The sequence below is a fragment of the Apium graveolens genome, chromosome 4 (genome assembly GCF_009905375.1).
Source record: "Apium graveolens cultivar Ventura chromosome 4, ASM990537v1, whole genome shotgun sequence".
NCBI lineage: Eukaryota > Viridiplantae > Streptophyta > Magnoliopsida > Apiales > Apiaceae > Apium > Apium graveolens.
In genome coordinates this window covers 315306879-315324859 of record NC_133650.1, presented here as the reverse complement: position 1 = coordinate 315324859, position 17981 = coordinate 315306879, and the positions used below count along the sequence as shown (strand labels likewise).

At 32.7% G+C, this 17981-nt stretch overlaps 1 protein-coding gene across 6 annotated transcripts; it reads left to right on the top strand.

Moving 5' to 3' along the window:
- The first annotated feature begins 1656 nt into the window (after nucleotides 1-1656).
- LOC141721854 (SKP1-like protein 21) lies at nucleotides 1657-15723 on the top strand. 6 transcript variants are annotated; one of them, XM_074524989.1, is made up of 13 exons: nucleotides 1657-1799; nucleotides 2553-2872; nucleotides 3050-3076; nucleotides 3219-3332; nucleotides 6485-6595; nucleotides 8106-8312; nucleotides 8640-8831; nucleotides 8938-9051; nucleotides 9150-9237; nucleotides 10684-10796; nucleotides 10905-11050; nucleotides 14114-14219; nucleotides 15393-15723. In XM_074524989.1, exons 5-12 carry the CDS (start codon nucleotides 6533-6535, stop codon nucleotides 14151-14153), a joined length of 963 nt encoding a protein of 320 aa, XP_074381090.1. In that variant the 5' UTR covers nucleotides 1657-1799; nucleotides 2553-2872; nucleotides 3050-3076; nucleotides 3219-3332; nucleotides 6485-6532; the 3' UTR covers nucleotides 14154-14219; nucleotides 15393-15723. The 6 variants fall into 6 exon arrangements, with proteins under 6 accessions (XP_074381090.1, XP_074381093.1, XP_074381091.1 ...); XM_074524992.1 differs by lacking the exon at nucleotides 3050-3076 and having other exon boundaries at nucleotides 2553-2820; XM_074524990.1 differs by lacking the exon at nucleotides 3050-3076.
- The last annotated feature ends 2258 nt before the right edge of the window (nucleotides 15724-17981 follow it).

Here is a 17981-nt window from a genome sequence, read left to right as displayed (position 1 = left end):
CTTTCAAGTTGCGAGGCAGAATATGTAGCAGCAAGTATGGCTACGCAGGAGTGCATTTGGCTTAAAAGGCTTCTTGAAGAAATTGTTGAAATTGGTAACCACACAGTACCAATTTACAGTGATAATGAAAGTGCTATAAAGATAGCTGAAAATCCAGTTTTTCATGCTCGGACAAAACACATACAAACTCATTTTCATTTTGTCCGGGAAAAAGTTAGGAAAAAAGTTATGGGAGAGGACATTGAGTTGCTGTGGATTCGAACTCAAGAACAAGTTGCTGATGGTTTTACTAAGGCTCTTGCTAAATCCAAATTTGAGGTGTTTCGTCAAGCTCTTGGTGTTGTTGATAGTGAGTTTGCACTAAGGAGGAGTGTTACAAATTAGTGCAAATTACTAGCCGTTTGAATAAATTTGAATAAGTCTTTTCTGATTGTTATTTTGTAGGGAGTAGATTATGGTAGTGGTGCAGTATCAGGAGTCTCAACTCCACCAGTCAAAGTAGTGTTCCGTATTTGTAGTTGTTTTTAGTTATTTTCTATTCTATAAAATTAGGCTATTCTCAGATAGGTAGAACTTAGAAGTATGCACTTCCATTGTATTCTTTTATGTGCTTGTTTCTTCAGTAATAATAATATCTCTTAGATAAATATTGTTCCAGAGATATTTATATATTTGTTTCAATGTGGACTTGGTGTTTACAGAGAATAATGTTTAAAAGTGGAGGTTAACTTGTTTCTATGGGTTTCCGGATCGTGCGAGAAGAAAATAATCGTGAAATTTAATTCATAGTTTAGTATCAGCTTCGAATCTTCCACGGTGTATTATGGATGATTTTAACGATCTTTTGTACAAGTCAGACAAAAAAGGTACTCATGTAAAAAGAGTTGCTTGAGTACTTACGGGAGAAAAGTGATGATCAGAGTGTAAGGGAGTTCTTGGCTGCTCGTGATAGATTTAAAGAAATTCTTTTGCATGAGGAAGTTTACTGAAAGCAGCGTGCGAAGATGTTTTGGTTAAAAGAGGGAGATGAAAACACCAAATTCTTCCATGCTAGTGCTACTGCAAGACGTAAAATGAATCGAATTAATCACCTGGTGACAGAGGATGGCACTAGAAATGATAAGCCTGAGGATGTGTGTGGTTTAATTGCTGAGTGTTTTAATAATGTGTTTGCAAAGCCAAGTGGGGATGTGTTGGTAGTAAATAATATTAGTTCCGGATTAGTATCTGAGGAGCAAAATCGAGAATATAGATGTTAAGTCCTCCGTGAATAAAGATGTTAAGATAAGGAATAAGGATATCATAGAACATTGCATAATGCCAGTTTGTTAGATTACTTTATGATTTTTCCATATTCTACTACATATTTGGTGGAGATCTTATTTAGTGTGTCTTCGAATTAATGAAATTCAACTTATTTCAAAAAAAGAGAAAAATGTTATTTTCAGAGAATTTTTCTTATTTTCAAATCAAAAAAAGAGTGAAAAAACAAAATTCCTGAAAAAAATCAATGAAAAAGTAATTTTATTATTTCATTTGCTATGTAAATAAAAAAATCTATCTGAAAATAGCATTTTCCTAATCTAAAAGAATATTATTCAATTTTAATTCTAATTAAACATTTTAATTTACAATTTAATCTGTATTCGATTAGTTTTCATGTCCAAAGTTTAATAATAAATATTATCCGTGATAACTTATCATTCAGTTAAACCCCCGCCGGAGGGAGTGTTTTCCGGCGGTAAATCATACTGCCTTTATCTCCTGCAACATGTTCAGAATATAGATACAAAATATCTGTATGTATTCTGTTCTCTCTGTTCTTACTATTAAAATATTAATACTTGTATTTATTTAATCTAATTTTGTTTCATATTTTATCATGATTTTTATCATTATTTTGCTTTTTTGATGCTCATATTTGTTAAATATTTGCGTTAATACATGCTGCTTTCTTAGGAGTGTTAGCTGCGTTAACATTAGGTTTTTTCGATTATCGTTTTTCGTTTACCTAATCATGTATAAATTGTTACACAAGTGACTATATATAAGGAATATGATTCTATTGATGAATTCGTAAGTCGAAGTAACATTTGGAGACTGAATTAGCAAGTTGATGTAATATAACATTTCGAGGTTGAATTATTATTTGAAGTGTAATTGTCTATGCAAGACGTGGATTGATTTCCGTGTATCTAGTATTTGCTCGAAAAAAGACATAACATAGTAGCGTGTAGTGATAAACTGTTTCAAGCATAAGTGTATAATGTCGTAAATTTATCGTCAAACTGTGCAATTACATGCTAATTACTTGTAATTTTTAAAGGTAGAAGATGAGGCAAGCGTGCATTTCACATACAAATGTAAACACTAAACAAGCAGGGTGATTTCCCTTTCTAAGTGTAATTCTGACAATAGCTTCGAATGAAATAGTTAGCATATAGAATATCTTCAATGTATATGTTAATCGATTGACTTGTATTTTGCAGTGCAAGCTTCTGTAAAATCATATTATAATCTGTATCACCTGACATTTGGATCCATTGTGGCAGCTACCGAAATCCCCCAATGACTGATAGATCACTGTCTTGTAAAAGCTTTTACTATCACACGTCGACTACATAACCCTCTGTCAGTTAACTAGAATCTCATCTAGTACAAGCATGTTGTCCCTCAAATATACTGGAGTCTTAAACACCACTCTAGCGACTTCAAGCGCGGTTTTGTTTGGTTGGATTGGTCAGTCTCAGTGTAATCTGTCGATGGCCTTATACATAACCAAATATGGTTGCAGGCAAACTTGTTTGTGTTCTGGAGGAGGTACGTCAGAAATTGCTACATTAGTAGATCATGAGTCCTTACTCAAATCAAGGTATCTCATCTCTTGCAACTTTTAGAGATACAAAACATCTGATGTCGCCTATCTCATTATGGTTTTTTAACTGTTACCTGTATTAATTTAACCAAAAAATTTCTCAAACTTTGTAATAATTCGTTGATTATTTTGCTTTTTGGTGCTCATATTGGTTGTTTTGATAATCTTTTCAAGGAGTTTAAGACTTCTAGCTGCATTTAGGTAATGATTCTAAACAGAAATCCAGCAAATTTACAGTAATATATAAATTGTTAAAATACATAATGTCTGATGCTGTAAAATTCCCGTATTGTAGTACTTGTCAATCATTTTCTTAACATGTATTTTCTGTGATCTGTACCAGATATGGAATGGAATTCAGTGCTTTTTTGATAAAAGAAGTTTATTTTGGACAAAAGTGTTGGGAGGAGAAGCTAGTCTCTGTCTCACATTAGTAAAATTTGGAAAAAATGGCCAGGTTTTTCTCCACAACCTGTGACTTTGTTTTATTTGGCTGTTTTTTGTCTCCTCATGATTGTTACACTCTTCAGGAGCACTGCTTTACTTTTTATTCATCATTTTAAAACATTTTACTTGACATATTAAAGTTGGACATGACATCCTTTTGGACCTGGATGATTGAATACAAACTATAAAACACAATATTCATATATATATATATATATATTGCATTAGAAATACATAGTTATTAGCAAAAATCCAGCAAAGACCTCATACATTTTGGATTAAACTACCCTAAATAATTATTTACATACACACTTATATATGGGAGAAGAGAATATAGAGGCCACAATAGATAAGGTCTCTATTAACACATCTTATAATATTATTTAATGGAAAAATGATCAGACCATACGAACGTGAAAATCATGTCAAAATAATAGTATATAATGATTAGTAAATCTACTTAATAGATTATTACTTTTGTAACAATATAATTTTCTTTTATTATGTCAACGGCAGAGATTGATTGCATTTCTTTGGTCAAAAATTGGTTAATCCAAATTATTAAGTTATTGAAAATTTCTAATTATGCTTATTTTGATGTGATATTCACATCTGCGCCGTTAAATTAATAATTAGAATACCTTTGAGGCACACTACTAGATAAGTTTTCTAGAGTGACCTTTTATAATCGCAATGAATTAGTTTTATAGAAAAACAAGGAAACTAAACCATCGTATATGATAATATAATCTCCGAATCACCTGTTATATAATATATTTGATAATATATGATCTTACTTCCAAAAGCTCATCTTTTTTAGTTAAAATAAAACAAATAATTTTTATAACTCGAGTACATAATATCTCATATTCACTTTAAGTATCCCATATCTCATTCATATTATAACTGTCCAAGATCTTATTTAAAAGGTTCATGTTTTTCATTATTTTAGTCCGGTTCAAAGGATCATATTATCCATAATGTATTGTTTTTAACTTGGGCCAAATATCGTCCGATCAACCAACTACCCAAATTATAAAGTCTTGGATTTAATATTATGAAATATAGATAGAGGTTGATCTCCCAAATTGAAATTTTTAGATTTAATAATATGAAATATATATGGATAGGAATACCAAAATTTATACTTTAATCTATCTGAAACATATACACATTTAAAATTATCTATTCATCTTCTTACTAATATGTTCCTTTTGATCCTAAAGTTGATGTTAACATCGTTCGCTACAAATTCTCGTTCCTTTTTCTCGGTCGATTCATATTAAAAGCCAAGTAAGGACACGTTGTGAATGCCTAATGCGTGGATGGTCATATTTGATAATAAGGTTGTTCATTACAAATGGGGATTTGATTAATGTATAATTATATCGATGGTTGTTTGATTTTATGCTTTGTATAATAAATCTACTATCGTAACTAAGGCCCTAATGGGAATTGAATGAAATTCAAAATACAATCAATTAAACCAAAAGAAATAAAGTTGAAAAATTCAATTTTCTTTTTTCTTTTCTTTGTAAAAGTAGTTACTCAAGGAATTTCTAGTATAATTGGTAAAATTTGGTTGTTAAATATCTGACATTGGGATATCGGATACCTTGGATAACCCAAGTATTTGTGCTTCTGAGATACAACCAACTAGTTCAAAATATGTGATCATTACGTTATATTTTTTGTCATGAAGGAATATATTTAGTGAATAATTATGTTAAGATTTTTTTTACCAAAGACTTAAACTAGAGGTAGGTCTACTAACAATGAGAAAAACAATAATAGTTAGTGGGGAAAATTATGTCAAAGATAAATTCTATTGATATATAGGAAATCAATTGTACTAGTGGGCCGTACTCGTGCGAACTTTGTGGTTACCAAGAATATACATCGTGATAAAGGCTGAGCTATGAGTTCCATTACAATTCTGTTTGGATCGTGAGATTCTAACCTGGTTAATGAGAATGGAATGAATTTTAATACAAAAATGTATTTGACTGTCATTCTTGTTCTTGTTAACTGGGTTGCATCCAAATTACACCATACTGTGCAACCAAGTCCCGTACACGTTAATATTAAAAAACGACCAAAGGTTCCATTATAGAGGGTTATTACCTCAACTAAGTTTTTATAGTAATTCAAATATAAGGCACTTTTCATGCCTTCGTGGCGATTATACGCACACAACTCCCGTATCGGTGTTGTATTGTTTATTGATGAACCAAGCTTGTCATACAAATTTTTGTAACGATCCAAACAAGCTGGTATTTTAAAATCATCTATGATAAAGTTCGAATGACCTGGTTTAAAACGATAACCCAAACCCAGAAAATTACACCTAAGTGTTAGAGAATCGTTAAAAGAATGATATAAATGTGATGTAGAGGTAGTTGTAGGTCCCATTAGATGATAACTTTGAATAACATCTATTGCAAAAATTACGTAAAATGCTTATAAGAGGTAGGCCCTATTTAAAGATAGGAAAAAAGTTAAGTGAAGGATGTAAAACATGATGAATGTTAATGTGTTTCTTGCTGTAACCGCTTCCACCATTATAAAAAGGTGGGCACACGTAAGTTTGACAAGTAATACTATCGCAAGTAATGTACTTTATAATGCCAAATTTTGTGAAAGTAGGACCCACCAGTTATAATTGTTCTTTTGTCTTGTATTACTTTCTTTCAAGGCCCTACTGAATTTATTGAAAAATGACAAAAAATTCAATATTATCATATATATTTTTTTTAATTCTAGTGGGACATAACTCTATTTCACAATTCTTGTCACTCTCTAAACTTGTTTAATTAGCGGGGCCCACTATTTGGAGAGTGTTTTATTTCTTTTTGCTTTTCAAATATGAAAAAAACAATTATTTTAACAAAAATGTAAAAAAGAAAATACACAATAATCCACTCTTTCTTAAGATTATGATTATCCAAAGGAGTTGTCATACAAATGTATATATAAAAGCGTCAACAATGTGTGACATATATTGTGCTTAAATATTTCTATATATATAGAGAGATATAGTTTGATTTGAGAGAGATAGAGTGAGGATTTCTTTTTTAAAGAAGGATTTGGTAATATTCTTTATTTTTAATTTCGTTGTTCAACTTTTTGTTCGTATAACTATATTTATTTGGTCATCCACAGCTGCTCGAAGTACTGCTTACAGTTGGATTGTAAAAGGAGATATAATCTATGTTGATCAACCTTGTTGCCAATTCCATGTTGAAAGCTGAAAGTGAGGGGAAGAAGCCGGAGGTATTGTTATGTTATGATCTCCATATATTTTTCTTTTTTTTTTCTTTTTTCAATATAACATGTTCTCTATTTATTTCTTCTGTACAATCAAGTACTTGATCAACTACTGAGAACAGGTGACATTTTTTTTATCCATTATCTTTTAGTCAGTGTCATTTCTCCTCCCTTCTGGTGAACTGCTTAAATTTTTTTTACCATGTAACAGCCGGAAATCTTGGATCTGAATAGTAGTAGAAGAGTTTCATTGCTTTTCAATATTCTTAGTGATTGATTAGTATTATTGGAATAATTGAATCTCAGATTCTTAAAGCTTAAAAAGTGATTTAACAAATATTTGAATTTTGAATCACTTACCCGGAATTTGACTTAATTAGTTTCTGTGATTGCTTCCTTCTTTATATAATATTTGTTACTACTGCAAAATGAAATCTTGAAAAAGCTAAAGGTGATTTTAATTTGAAAAACGTTTCCTTATTTACGGTCTTTAAACCAAAATAAATATGTGATAAATTTTTTATGTTCTGATGATTCTCTGTTGTGGCCTCAACTTTCTAGAGTACTTTTTTTGTCAAGATTTTCTTGAGTACTTTTGTTTTTAAAAACTCTATTAAAAAGGGGTTGGTTAAATCATTTTATATTTTATATTAAGTTTTCAAGATGTACGGACATTAAGGCTCAAGACAACACACAAGTGACTAAATACAATTATTTTCTGTTTTTTAAAGACCAGTCAACAAAATCAACATGTTGTTTATAAATATATTTTTGATAAAAAAAATCACCTTTCTTTCTCCCTCTTAAAATCCCAAGAAATCTCTCTTAGCCTTTTTCTTCCCGCTAGTTAAACACACTCACGCACACCCCCTTGTCTTTTGACAAGGTTTGAGCCCTCGAAATCCCGTAAAGGAAGCGAGGAAGATACCACTACACCAAGAGGTGTTGGGTTCTCTTACTTTTACCCTCGTAATAAAAATCATATACACCAAATACTCTTATACTTTATGTTTATATTCATGCACTATCTCTTTAAATTACTTTCCCTTAATTTACCCTCTCATTCTCTTCAGATTTTATACTTTTTACTTGTTTACATAAAGTGGTTGATGGTAAGATATTAAACAATATCTTTCGAAAACCTCTTTAATTTATGTAAACTAAAAATGTGTATTTAGTTACACAACAAAATTTACATGGACATTCCTGTCTACGAACTTTATGTGCTTTCTCTCTCTTCAAATTGATAAATTTGTATATTTGAGATTAAAGGTAGTCTAAAGCATATCAGGTAAATGCACTGATGTTTCTTGAGGGCAAACTTTTGATCGAAATTTATGGAGCTCCATGAGGTATCTAATATGCTTGCAGACTGCAGTATATATGTTGAAAATTAAGATCTCATGCAGCATTATTTTATTTGTGTTTCACTGCCATATAGTTTGTAAACTTTGTACCCTTTTAGAACTACGGTTTTTAATATGTATTTCTTTATTGTGGAATCCGGACTATGAAGTCCTATGTTTGGGTCCAAACGGCTGAGGGTTTACAAGCAGTGGAAGAAGAGCTTGCCATATTATGCCCTACATTTGATCATGAAATAAAATCAGGACTTGGATCTTCAAAGGATACTCCGATATCAGTACTCCCAAGAGTTCGAGCAACTTGTTTAAGTGTAGTATTTGATTACTGTCGATTTTACAAAGTTCGTCGCTCTTTCGAGGTTAGATAACTTTGCTTTGACCTTATGGTATGTGATTCCTTGACTAAGACTGTTGTAAACCATAGTTGTCCAGAACGAGTAATGCATCACGGAGTATCTACTCCTTTTCTCCCTTCCATGAAAACCAATAATTTGTGGCTATGAGAAATTCATCTCTAAAGAATATGTAAAGATCAGGAACCATGTAAGCAAATGGATATCAAATGTCTTTAGCCAGAAAAATTAAATTATTTTTTGTGGTACAATGGTGGCAGAATCTCCTTTGCGGTAGCATTTGATGAAGTACATAAATATCAAAATTTAATAGTTAGCTTCATCTTTGAATAGGAGCACAAGACTTTTGATGAAAACTTCCCCCAACTGGATGCAAGATGTCTTTGTGAGTTAATTACTCTTGCACACTACCTGCAATTTAAGCCGCTGATTGATTGCACCTGTGCTGCAATGGCACAAAGAATTAGTAAAAATTCTACTGAAGAGATTTGGCAGATGTTGAAACTAAATGACGATCTCCCAGAGGTTTTCTTCCTGTAACCAGCATACTTGTGTCTAATGTCTGGTGTTGAAACCAGTCACGTTCTTGATCATTTGTCTCATATAATGTTGATTATGTCAACTAATGCAGGTAGAAAAGATGGAGTCACGGGGGCACTCAGCTTTTGATTCAAGAATCAGGCTTCTGGAAAAATTGTACAAAAAGAAGAAGCAGACAGTTGTGAAGGAAATAGAAAATCTGAAGGTGCACTTTCCATTAGAAGAAGAATTACATGAGGATATAGTTGAATTATCATAATTCTTTAGAAAATTTTAACTCTTGATTATCTTCTAAATTGATAGAACCTCATGGCTGGATTGAATGCTGGGCACCATGAAGATAGTCGTCAAGTTGATGACCTGGTTTCATTCATTAATGGAGGAGATGGAGGTATCTCCCCTTCTTATTCCCCTCATTTGTATTTTGTAGTATGCGTACTTTTTTTACTGGCTTAAGTAACCAGCAATCGAAGCACTGTAGAATTCCATATTTTGCTGTGCGTTTGTAGAAATCACAATGTTTCAAGGACTAATTGTTTTGAACCTAATGTTGGAGTGTGTTAGACTATTGTTTATATATATCTTTGGCGGGGTTGTGTATTTTGAGCTTTTGCTGATTGTCCTTGGATTTTATATTTTGTTGTTTTTTCCACGGTTTTCCTCCGCCATAAGCGAGGGTCCTCATTTATTTTTTCAATTTGAGATCTGTCTGAAAGGATTACACACTTCTGATTTTCACCAGCACTTGGAGGGTCCTCATTTATTTTTTTCAATTTGAGATCTGTCTGAAAGGATTACACACTTTGATTTTCACCAGTACTTGTTGCCTTAATGTATTAAGAGCAATAGTTAATGCATAAAAAAATATTTAGGTTGCATTTACACTTTCCTTTATTCGAGCCCTATGCAGACTTTAATTTGAATATATTGTTCGCGACTTCTTTCTTTCCACTACTGACTTCCATTTGTTTCTCCAACTAGAAAGGAAGCATAGTTGCTGCTCTGAGTGATGTGGGTAAAATGTTAACACTTCAGTTTTCCTCGAAACCTGACCAAAGAATAATTCAAGAATTTTTATTTATAGATAACGTACCTGAGTCACGGTTTTCTTCACACAATAAAGTGTCCATCATGTTCCTATTAAAACTTAAGAGTTATGACGATATTATCTTACACCACTCTCCGAAGCTTATAGACTAGCTAAAAATAATTTATACTCTGCTAGAGAACCAAGTTTACCTTCATGTGGAACACAGTAGAAGTCTATTTGTTATCAGAATATTGAAGAAGTAATGAAATCTGGACGAAGTTGCTAGGATGTTTTTCTTTAGTGAATATTAGAGTTCTTTACTCTCAAACACGGTCTCTTTTATTTTCGAAGCCCTAAAATGACTTATTTGCTCTGTTTTCATGTATCAGTAATGTGTCTTCTGCAGTCTGATGTTAAAGGTTAAACTTGCCTACCTCATCAAATAATTTGCACATCAGCATATCCTTAAGTAATATGTATAATTTACAAGCATTTTATTTTGTAACAATAGAGTAACAGAATATATATGTGGTATTCTTTGGTGTCGTTATGTATCTTTCTAGTTATACATTTTGTTACTCAGTACAGGTATGGATGGTAGTTTGAAAATAGATGCGAGGATTTCCCTTGATTCATATTCTGCTTCATACCCTACTGTTGTGCATTATAGTTAGAAAGTTGATGCAAGAATTTCCCTTATAGTTTGCTTCCTATTCCCTACAGCCGCGTGTTGTAGTTAGAAAATGATACAAGATACCTTGCTTTTCCATTATGTAACAAGATTGATTAGTTCCATTACTTTTGCAGAGACACAAACTTCAAAGAAGAAAAAAAATCGCAAGAAAAGGGGTCAAAAGAAAATTTCTTCCAGTATTACTTCTTCTTCTTCATCTGAGAAACTTATTGAGAACCATGCCAAGGTTAGACACTTGATGTCCATTGTGATATTGCACTTCTTCCTATTAGTGTACTGCTTAGTTTAACTGTCTAGTTTCTGGCATAATTTAAGTTATTAAAAAACTGTTCAGGATTTAAATGCTACTGATTCTGCAATGGCTAGAGGTCCCCATGCTGATACATCAAAGCTATATGGGATTCAAGATGAGAGCTTCAAAGTTCAAAATTACTTTGATGATAATGATATGGATCATGTTTTGAGACAAGCGATTCATAGGTTAGCCATAGCCATGTCAATCTTTTAGGTGCTCTAAACATGAATCTGTTATGCCAGAAATTTTCATGTTGCTTTAGTTGTATATTACTGCAGTATTATATACTTAAACTGGCGAATCAGTTATTCTATTGAAAGTAAATATCTCATATAGTATTCACTTTCAGATAACCATATTGACGATTTGACGGTAGTTCTGTCATTTACAATCTATTCGGACCTCTCTACTTGAAATTATCTATGTCCTATGTGGAAACTGTATATAATATAAATATGATAGTACTTGTGTGTGCATGTTAACTATTAAATTTTATGTTTTGACCCAACAACAGAGATATTTTAGAGCCTTTAGAAATTACATTATTTAATTTTGTGTAGAATGTTCACTAATATTAATTATTTTTACTAGATGGTGAGGTTTGAATATATTAATTGGTTGTAACTACAAGATAAAAACATACAATAATCATATTGATTAAAGCACCTTAAGTAGGATTGCTTATTGAAGATAATAATTTATCTTATGTTATGCCCAAACAAGCAATGACGCATTTATGTATAACGCACTTTATATTTTTATATTCAAGTCATTGTGTTAAGATTGGATAAACTGAATATGACTTGATTTTAATTGAATGCTCTTTACACACTGATGCACTTGTTTTGAGACAGTAGTGTTACTTTCAACCAACGTCCCAGTTTAAGGTCATCATTAGTCTAAATTACTCATGTGGCATCTTCTATGTTGCTAGAATTTTATATGTAAAAGTGAGTAGATGATACTCCGCATTATTTAACCTACTCTTTGCTCTTTTATTGTATTTCATAAATAGATAAAGAAAGTGTATTTATTATCTCTTACTTGAATTATAAAAGAGGAGGAATTGTTTAAAACCAATACGAAAATGCTAAGACAGTTTCAAGTTACACGTACATTTGTTCTATATAATTTTTATAGAGTAATCCTCTAAAAAATTTGCTTGGGTAGTTATCTATGGGTTGTAGATATATTCATATCTGTCAACTTTTGATTCTCTCTGATTTGACTAAAGCACATGGAATTTTTAAACTTTGTTGTTTCACTAACATGTCTTGTCATCAGTTGTGATTGGAGTTATACATTAAGACATCTTTGAGACTCAATAACGATGATTTTTTGTTGCAAATGTGTTGTCTCAGTTAAGTATCGATCCTTTAATGAACTTTGATAAGGAGGTATTAGGTAATGATGAAAAATCATGTTGCTAGAAAATAGGAAAATCAAAGACTATTGATTCTACATATAAATGTGTTGACTAGGAAGCTAAGAAAATTTCTTACCAATAAAAACTGATTCTTAATAATGTCTACTTTCCAATATCAGTACACTTACCTTTTTCAAATAAAGGAAACCAAATATTATGACCATAGAAAAATATAAGTAGAGTATTCATATTGATCTACTAGTCTATTGTAAGTGAAACAGTCCCATATCTTACAAATTACAAATAATCTTTATTCATGAATGATTATTAATAAGTATATACAACTTGAATCTATCAATTATTTTGTTTGCATCAACTTTGAACCTAATATTTGTAATTTATCTCAACTTGGAACTGGGAACTGGGAACTTTAAGAAACAAAATCATATGGAATTTCATCCGAAAATCAATATTAGAAAATATTTACTTTTGTGGACATGTTCTGGCATCTGTATTTAGTTTATTTTCATTTTAATAACTTGAATTTTAAATTAGTATATTTAAATGCTTGTGTGGAATTTTTTTACCCTTCTCTCAATAGATATGGTTGACTTAAACTTACTCATAGTTAGTTGAAATAGCTGAGCTACATGTTTTAGTATTTAATAATTTATTAAAGTAAAATCACTTTTTCCATGTTACGTAGACTCTGGGTAAGGTGTCGCAAATGAGTGCGGATCCAAATATTGGAATGTTAATCTTTTTAATCTATATATTTTTAATATGGATCCAAAATTGGAGACGGGTGCGGGGAATAGGCATGTAAATTTTGTAGAAGTGAAATTTGTATAATCATGTACATTGTACATTTAGTTAAAATGACTGCTATTAATGAATTGGAGACACTTAACCATACATGTCAATCAACAGCAAAAAGTCAGGAGGATTTATAAAAACAAGTCCTCCAGGGACACTTAGTTACATAAACTTCAATTTATATGTCACATAAGTATTTATAATATACTATATACATATATAAGTTACTTTATTTGATGTGCATGCATTAAAACAATGTACAAGTGTGTGCCTTCATTTTTGGGTAAAACAATACGCGCACTGCGCAACAAAAGTTAATTTAGCCTTCACGCAACTGCGGCTCATTATATACTTGTTTTTTATCTACGCGTTCATGATTGTATCATTCTCACACGCATTGCACGGAATCTTTACACAGGGTAAAACAAGCCCGCATTTATAACCTTTTCATGAAAACTTGAATATTACATTATGAACTTTTTCATGTAAAAATATTGAGTTTTAGTTCTTTTATGTTGCATCTTCTCATATAAAGTGTCATAGGAAATAATTATTGTTTTAAAATGTTCCGTATGATGTTCTGGTGTTGCGCTTTTGTGTATCAAAATAAGACTAACTAATACTATAATGCACTGGATAAAAAGTATGTATTATTAACCCTTCCACCTTCATTTATGTTCCAGTTCGCATTCCTAACACGTGAACTGTAGTCAGATTGGTTTGGTTAACAAGGATGACTTGTTTGATGCCCTATAAAGTGCAAGAATAGTCCTGCTCCTCATTAGCACTTTTTTGGTTATTTTGTATATACGAGAGTTCACTTCAACATCTTCTTTTTCTGCAATTGTTGTTTGCATTTTCAATTGAGTGACTTCGATATAGATATGCATCTCATCAGCTTCAACTGTTCTACAATTTTTCCTTTTATATTGGATTACATATTTTGCTGGTTGACCGGATTCAGAAAATTGTAGAAGTGGCCCTCCTCAACTTTCATGATAGCTAGCATGATATTTACCTTATTTCTTTCCATGTCCGATTCCTTTTTGGTTCCCGCCTTGTGCAGGGAAGTAGTGGAACTTGCCCGGAGATTTAATTTGGATTAGCTGATCTTATTTGAGTCAGAAAAGCAGACTTGTTCTAGCTACAGGTGGAATTTAATGAACGACAAGGTACAATTTTGATTACCTTATTTTAGAATGTGCAATAATGTTTAAAAGCCACTGACCTAAATTAGTTGTAATAACTTTCCTTGATATTGCTCTGCATACTTTTTACCTTCTTGAAAATAACTATGAATTTGCAACTGATGTATCATATTCGTTTATGAGTGTGTGTGTTTTGTTGAAGCTATTTTCAGTGTCCAAGCATTTCCGAATTCAGAACTGTAATGAAGTTATCATACTCATACTTGGTTTTAGGTCAAATAATGCATAGGTAAATGTGTGACTATCTGTGTGTGTTCTTGTATCATTAGTCATGACACAGGACGGAAATCATAAAATTTGGACGAACTTCATGACTAGTTCAGCTAATTCCTGTTGTATTTTGTCTTTGCAACTAATAAGTTCCATTTTACCCCTATCTTTCTTGTGTACATCAACATTTTTCTACTTATTGGGTCTTGCTTTGTGAACCTTGCCATCTTATTATCATTGGTTAGTTGCGCATAGAAAAGATAATTAAATAATCAAGTTATGCTACCAGTAAACAGTTTTTATCTTTTGTAGCATATTGGTGTGAGAAATTCATATAGGAATATAGGAACATGTAATTTTTTACAAAGATTTATGCTATTGATATAATATAGTGCCAGAGTTTCTTTTTTAATCTACACGTTTAAATTTGGTTTTAGGAAATTTTGCGACTAGTTTTAGACTGTAGCAGGATAACTTCTTAGTATGTCATTTGCTGCTGTCTGCTGTGAGAAAGGCTCCTGCCTCCTTGACAAAGGCACAAGTCTTTTTTTTCACGAACATGTTTTATTGGGGTTTTAGAATATTTTGACTGGTTGTTGGCTAGCAGGATGAATTAGGATGAATTCTTATGACTATATCATTTGCTGCGGTTCAGTATATCGCCTATGCTAGTTGTCACCTTTTAGGCTCTAGCAGGATGAGTTCTTATTTTCATCATTTGCTGCTGCGTTTCAGTATATACCTCCTTTTTTCATTTTCTTGTCAGTTGCTCTATTATTTCAATAAAATGATAAAACTTGATTTAGAAGTTCATTTTCTCGCTCCCTAAGAACTCTTGCAGGTTTGCCGTGTTAATTATGCCTGCGTATGTTAGCCTGATTTGTGATTACATTTGCTAATATTAGCCTGACTTGTGATTTTGTTTAGAATGACAGGACTATACCATGACGGGGCATATGATTGGAAGTGATTTGTATTCGGCAGTACCTCTTATGAGTTGATTCTATACTTCTTCTTTCCTGTGCCAAGTACAGTTGTTCTTGTAGTTCCTTTACCGAAAACTAGATGATGGCCAGCTTACTTTGTCCAAAATTGAATTTGTTGTGCTCGGTGACGGTTATACTTGCAATTTATTTTCAACTTCAAATCACTCTAGAGTTGGTTTGATCGAATTTTATTTACCCAATGAGAAACGTGCTAAAAATCTTTTCACCAACAGCTGTTGGTTTCTTGTTACAACATCAACGAAGACTGCGATTACAATAATGTAATTTTAACAAGTTCAAATGAATTAATAGAATTGAAAGTTGCAAATGCGTAGAGAAGAACTATCTGCATGTTTGGCAACTCTTCGTATCGATCTAAGGGTCGTTTGGTTTAAGATGTGTTATTAGGTCAAATGAAAAATCGGGTTAGAGTGGCATGGGGATGATGTATCATATATGATATTATGTGTTTGGTTAAGTGCTATAATGAATATTTTTTAATTAAAATATTTTAAGTCAATAATTTTAATTTAATTAAATATATTAATTTTATTATTATTTTATATATTTTTGGTTCATAAGTTTATATTTATATTAAATATTTACATTTAAGTGTTTAAAAATATATTAAAACAAAATTGAAATTGATACACATGTTTCTCACTCTTACCCACCTCCCTACTTAGATATTAAAAATCCATATTTTGGGGGTTTGGGGAATGAATATAAAATTTTCCCAGCTTCGGTATGAAAAACCCAGACCTTGTGGTTTTGAGGAATAAGTATAATTTTTTTTTTCTGAACCAAACGTCTGGTATAAAGTTTAAATGACTGAAATTCCTTACCTAATTTCAGAATTTGGCCAACCAAATTAACTCTAAATGTGCCAAAATCTTGATATCAACTAAATCTTGATAACATTTGAAACTTTGAAAATGGGTGGGATGAGAGTATAAGACCCATTTCTATACTTATTATTTCCCCAATGTTGTGTAATAAAAACCTGAGTACTTTAGTATTTAATACTAGGGTTGGTGAGTTTCGAGCTTTAATGGTTGTTCTTGCGTTCGGGACTATTGATGCAAGATGCCTACGTATTACTGTGTTGTAGAGAATCAAGACAAAAACGTAGTTCTAGGTTGAGGGGTAGAGCCCTTTATATAGAGGTGAGTCTAGGGTTAGACTTCTGTTGGAAGACTTGCTAGACAAGTCTCCAACTTAGATGGTGATTAGGAATACTATTGAGGACGGAGTTCTAGAACCTTCTGTGTAGGACTTTGAGTCCGTTTAGAACACATGTCTCTACTTTCCAGCCGTATTGGGCCTAGTCCGTGAACAGCTTGTGTTCGTGGACCTTGACGACCTCATCTAATGGGCCTCGTCTACATGGGCCGTCTTGACGCTGCTATGAGTTCGGACCAGACAGGTCTGTATTGGACTTTTAGATAAGAAGCCCAAGTGTAGTTAATGCAACATTTATTGTGCCTTTAGGATATATTTTTCATCCATATCATTTGCCCCCAACTTCCGTGAATATTGCTTGAGTTTTCGTGGAAGTGATAATGGTGTATTCGCGACTCGGGGTACTTTTGGCCCCTCTCGGGTATCGGCCCTTCATGGGTATCGGCCCTTCATAGGTATCAGCCCTTCATGGGTATCGCCGCGTTATCGTAAAGTGTGGAGCGACCTACACGTTTACAACGGCTTATTAGTGTGATCATACACACTTAAGGCCCTCGCAGGGGCTATTCGAATGGTGTTCAACACTAAACGGTCCTAATCGGGACTATAAAACAAGCGGTTATCACCCCTTAACCTTCGTCAAGGTCAATTATAGGGCGAAAACTGCTAATTGGCCCTAATCGGGGCTAATCGACCCTAATCGGGGCTAATTTCCATATACAAATTGCTAATTAGGCTTTAAAGAGCCTAATTTTAAGCTATAATGCACTAATTGGCCTTAATCGAGGCTAATCTGCCCTAATCGGGGCTAATTAAGACTAATCAGTATGCATAAGACACTAATTATCTTTAATTCACACTAATTATAAGAGTGAATTGGTTAAACGACCCTAATCTGGGGTAATTTCATCATACGAATCACTAATTATCCCTAATTTGGGTTAATTACACTTATTATACACTAATAGACCTTAATCTGGACTTAATTTCACTAATCGGCCTTAATCTGGGTTTAATCTTAAAATTCTGAAAATTTAAAAAAATTCAAAATTTTCTGATTTTTTCATTTTTTTTTGAAAATTTTCAAAATTTTCGAGGGGGGCATCGGCATTGAGCAGAACCTCCTGGGGCAGGAGGCTCTGCTCGGCCTCATGCCCCCAATTGTGGGCTACTCGACCACTTTGGAGGAGACCCTCCTGGTCGGCCACCTTCTGGTCGACCACTTCTTGGTTGGCCTGGAGGTGGTTGCCCAGGGGTTCCTGCACCTCACTTTTTTTTTGAACTTCTCACTAAGAGTTCTAGGTTTCTACACACCTTACCGTGCTCATGTTGTCCTTGATTGTCCATG

Excerpts from the sequence above, each read along its gene's own strand:
- LOC141721854 (XM_074524992.1), top strand. The coding sequence starts at position 6,533 with ATGTTGATCAACCTTGTTGCCAATTCCATGTTGAAAGCTGAAAGTGAG. Across the intron at positions 6,596-8,105 it reads GTGAGGGGAAGAAGCCGGAG|TCCTATGTTTGGGTCCAAAC; the intron begins GTATTGTTATGT and ends CGGACTATGAAG. Across the intron at positions 8,832-8,937 it reads TAAATGACGATCTCCCAGAG|GTAGAAAAGATGGAGTCACG; the intron begins GTTTTCTTCCTG and ends CAACTAATGCAG.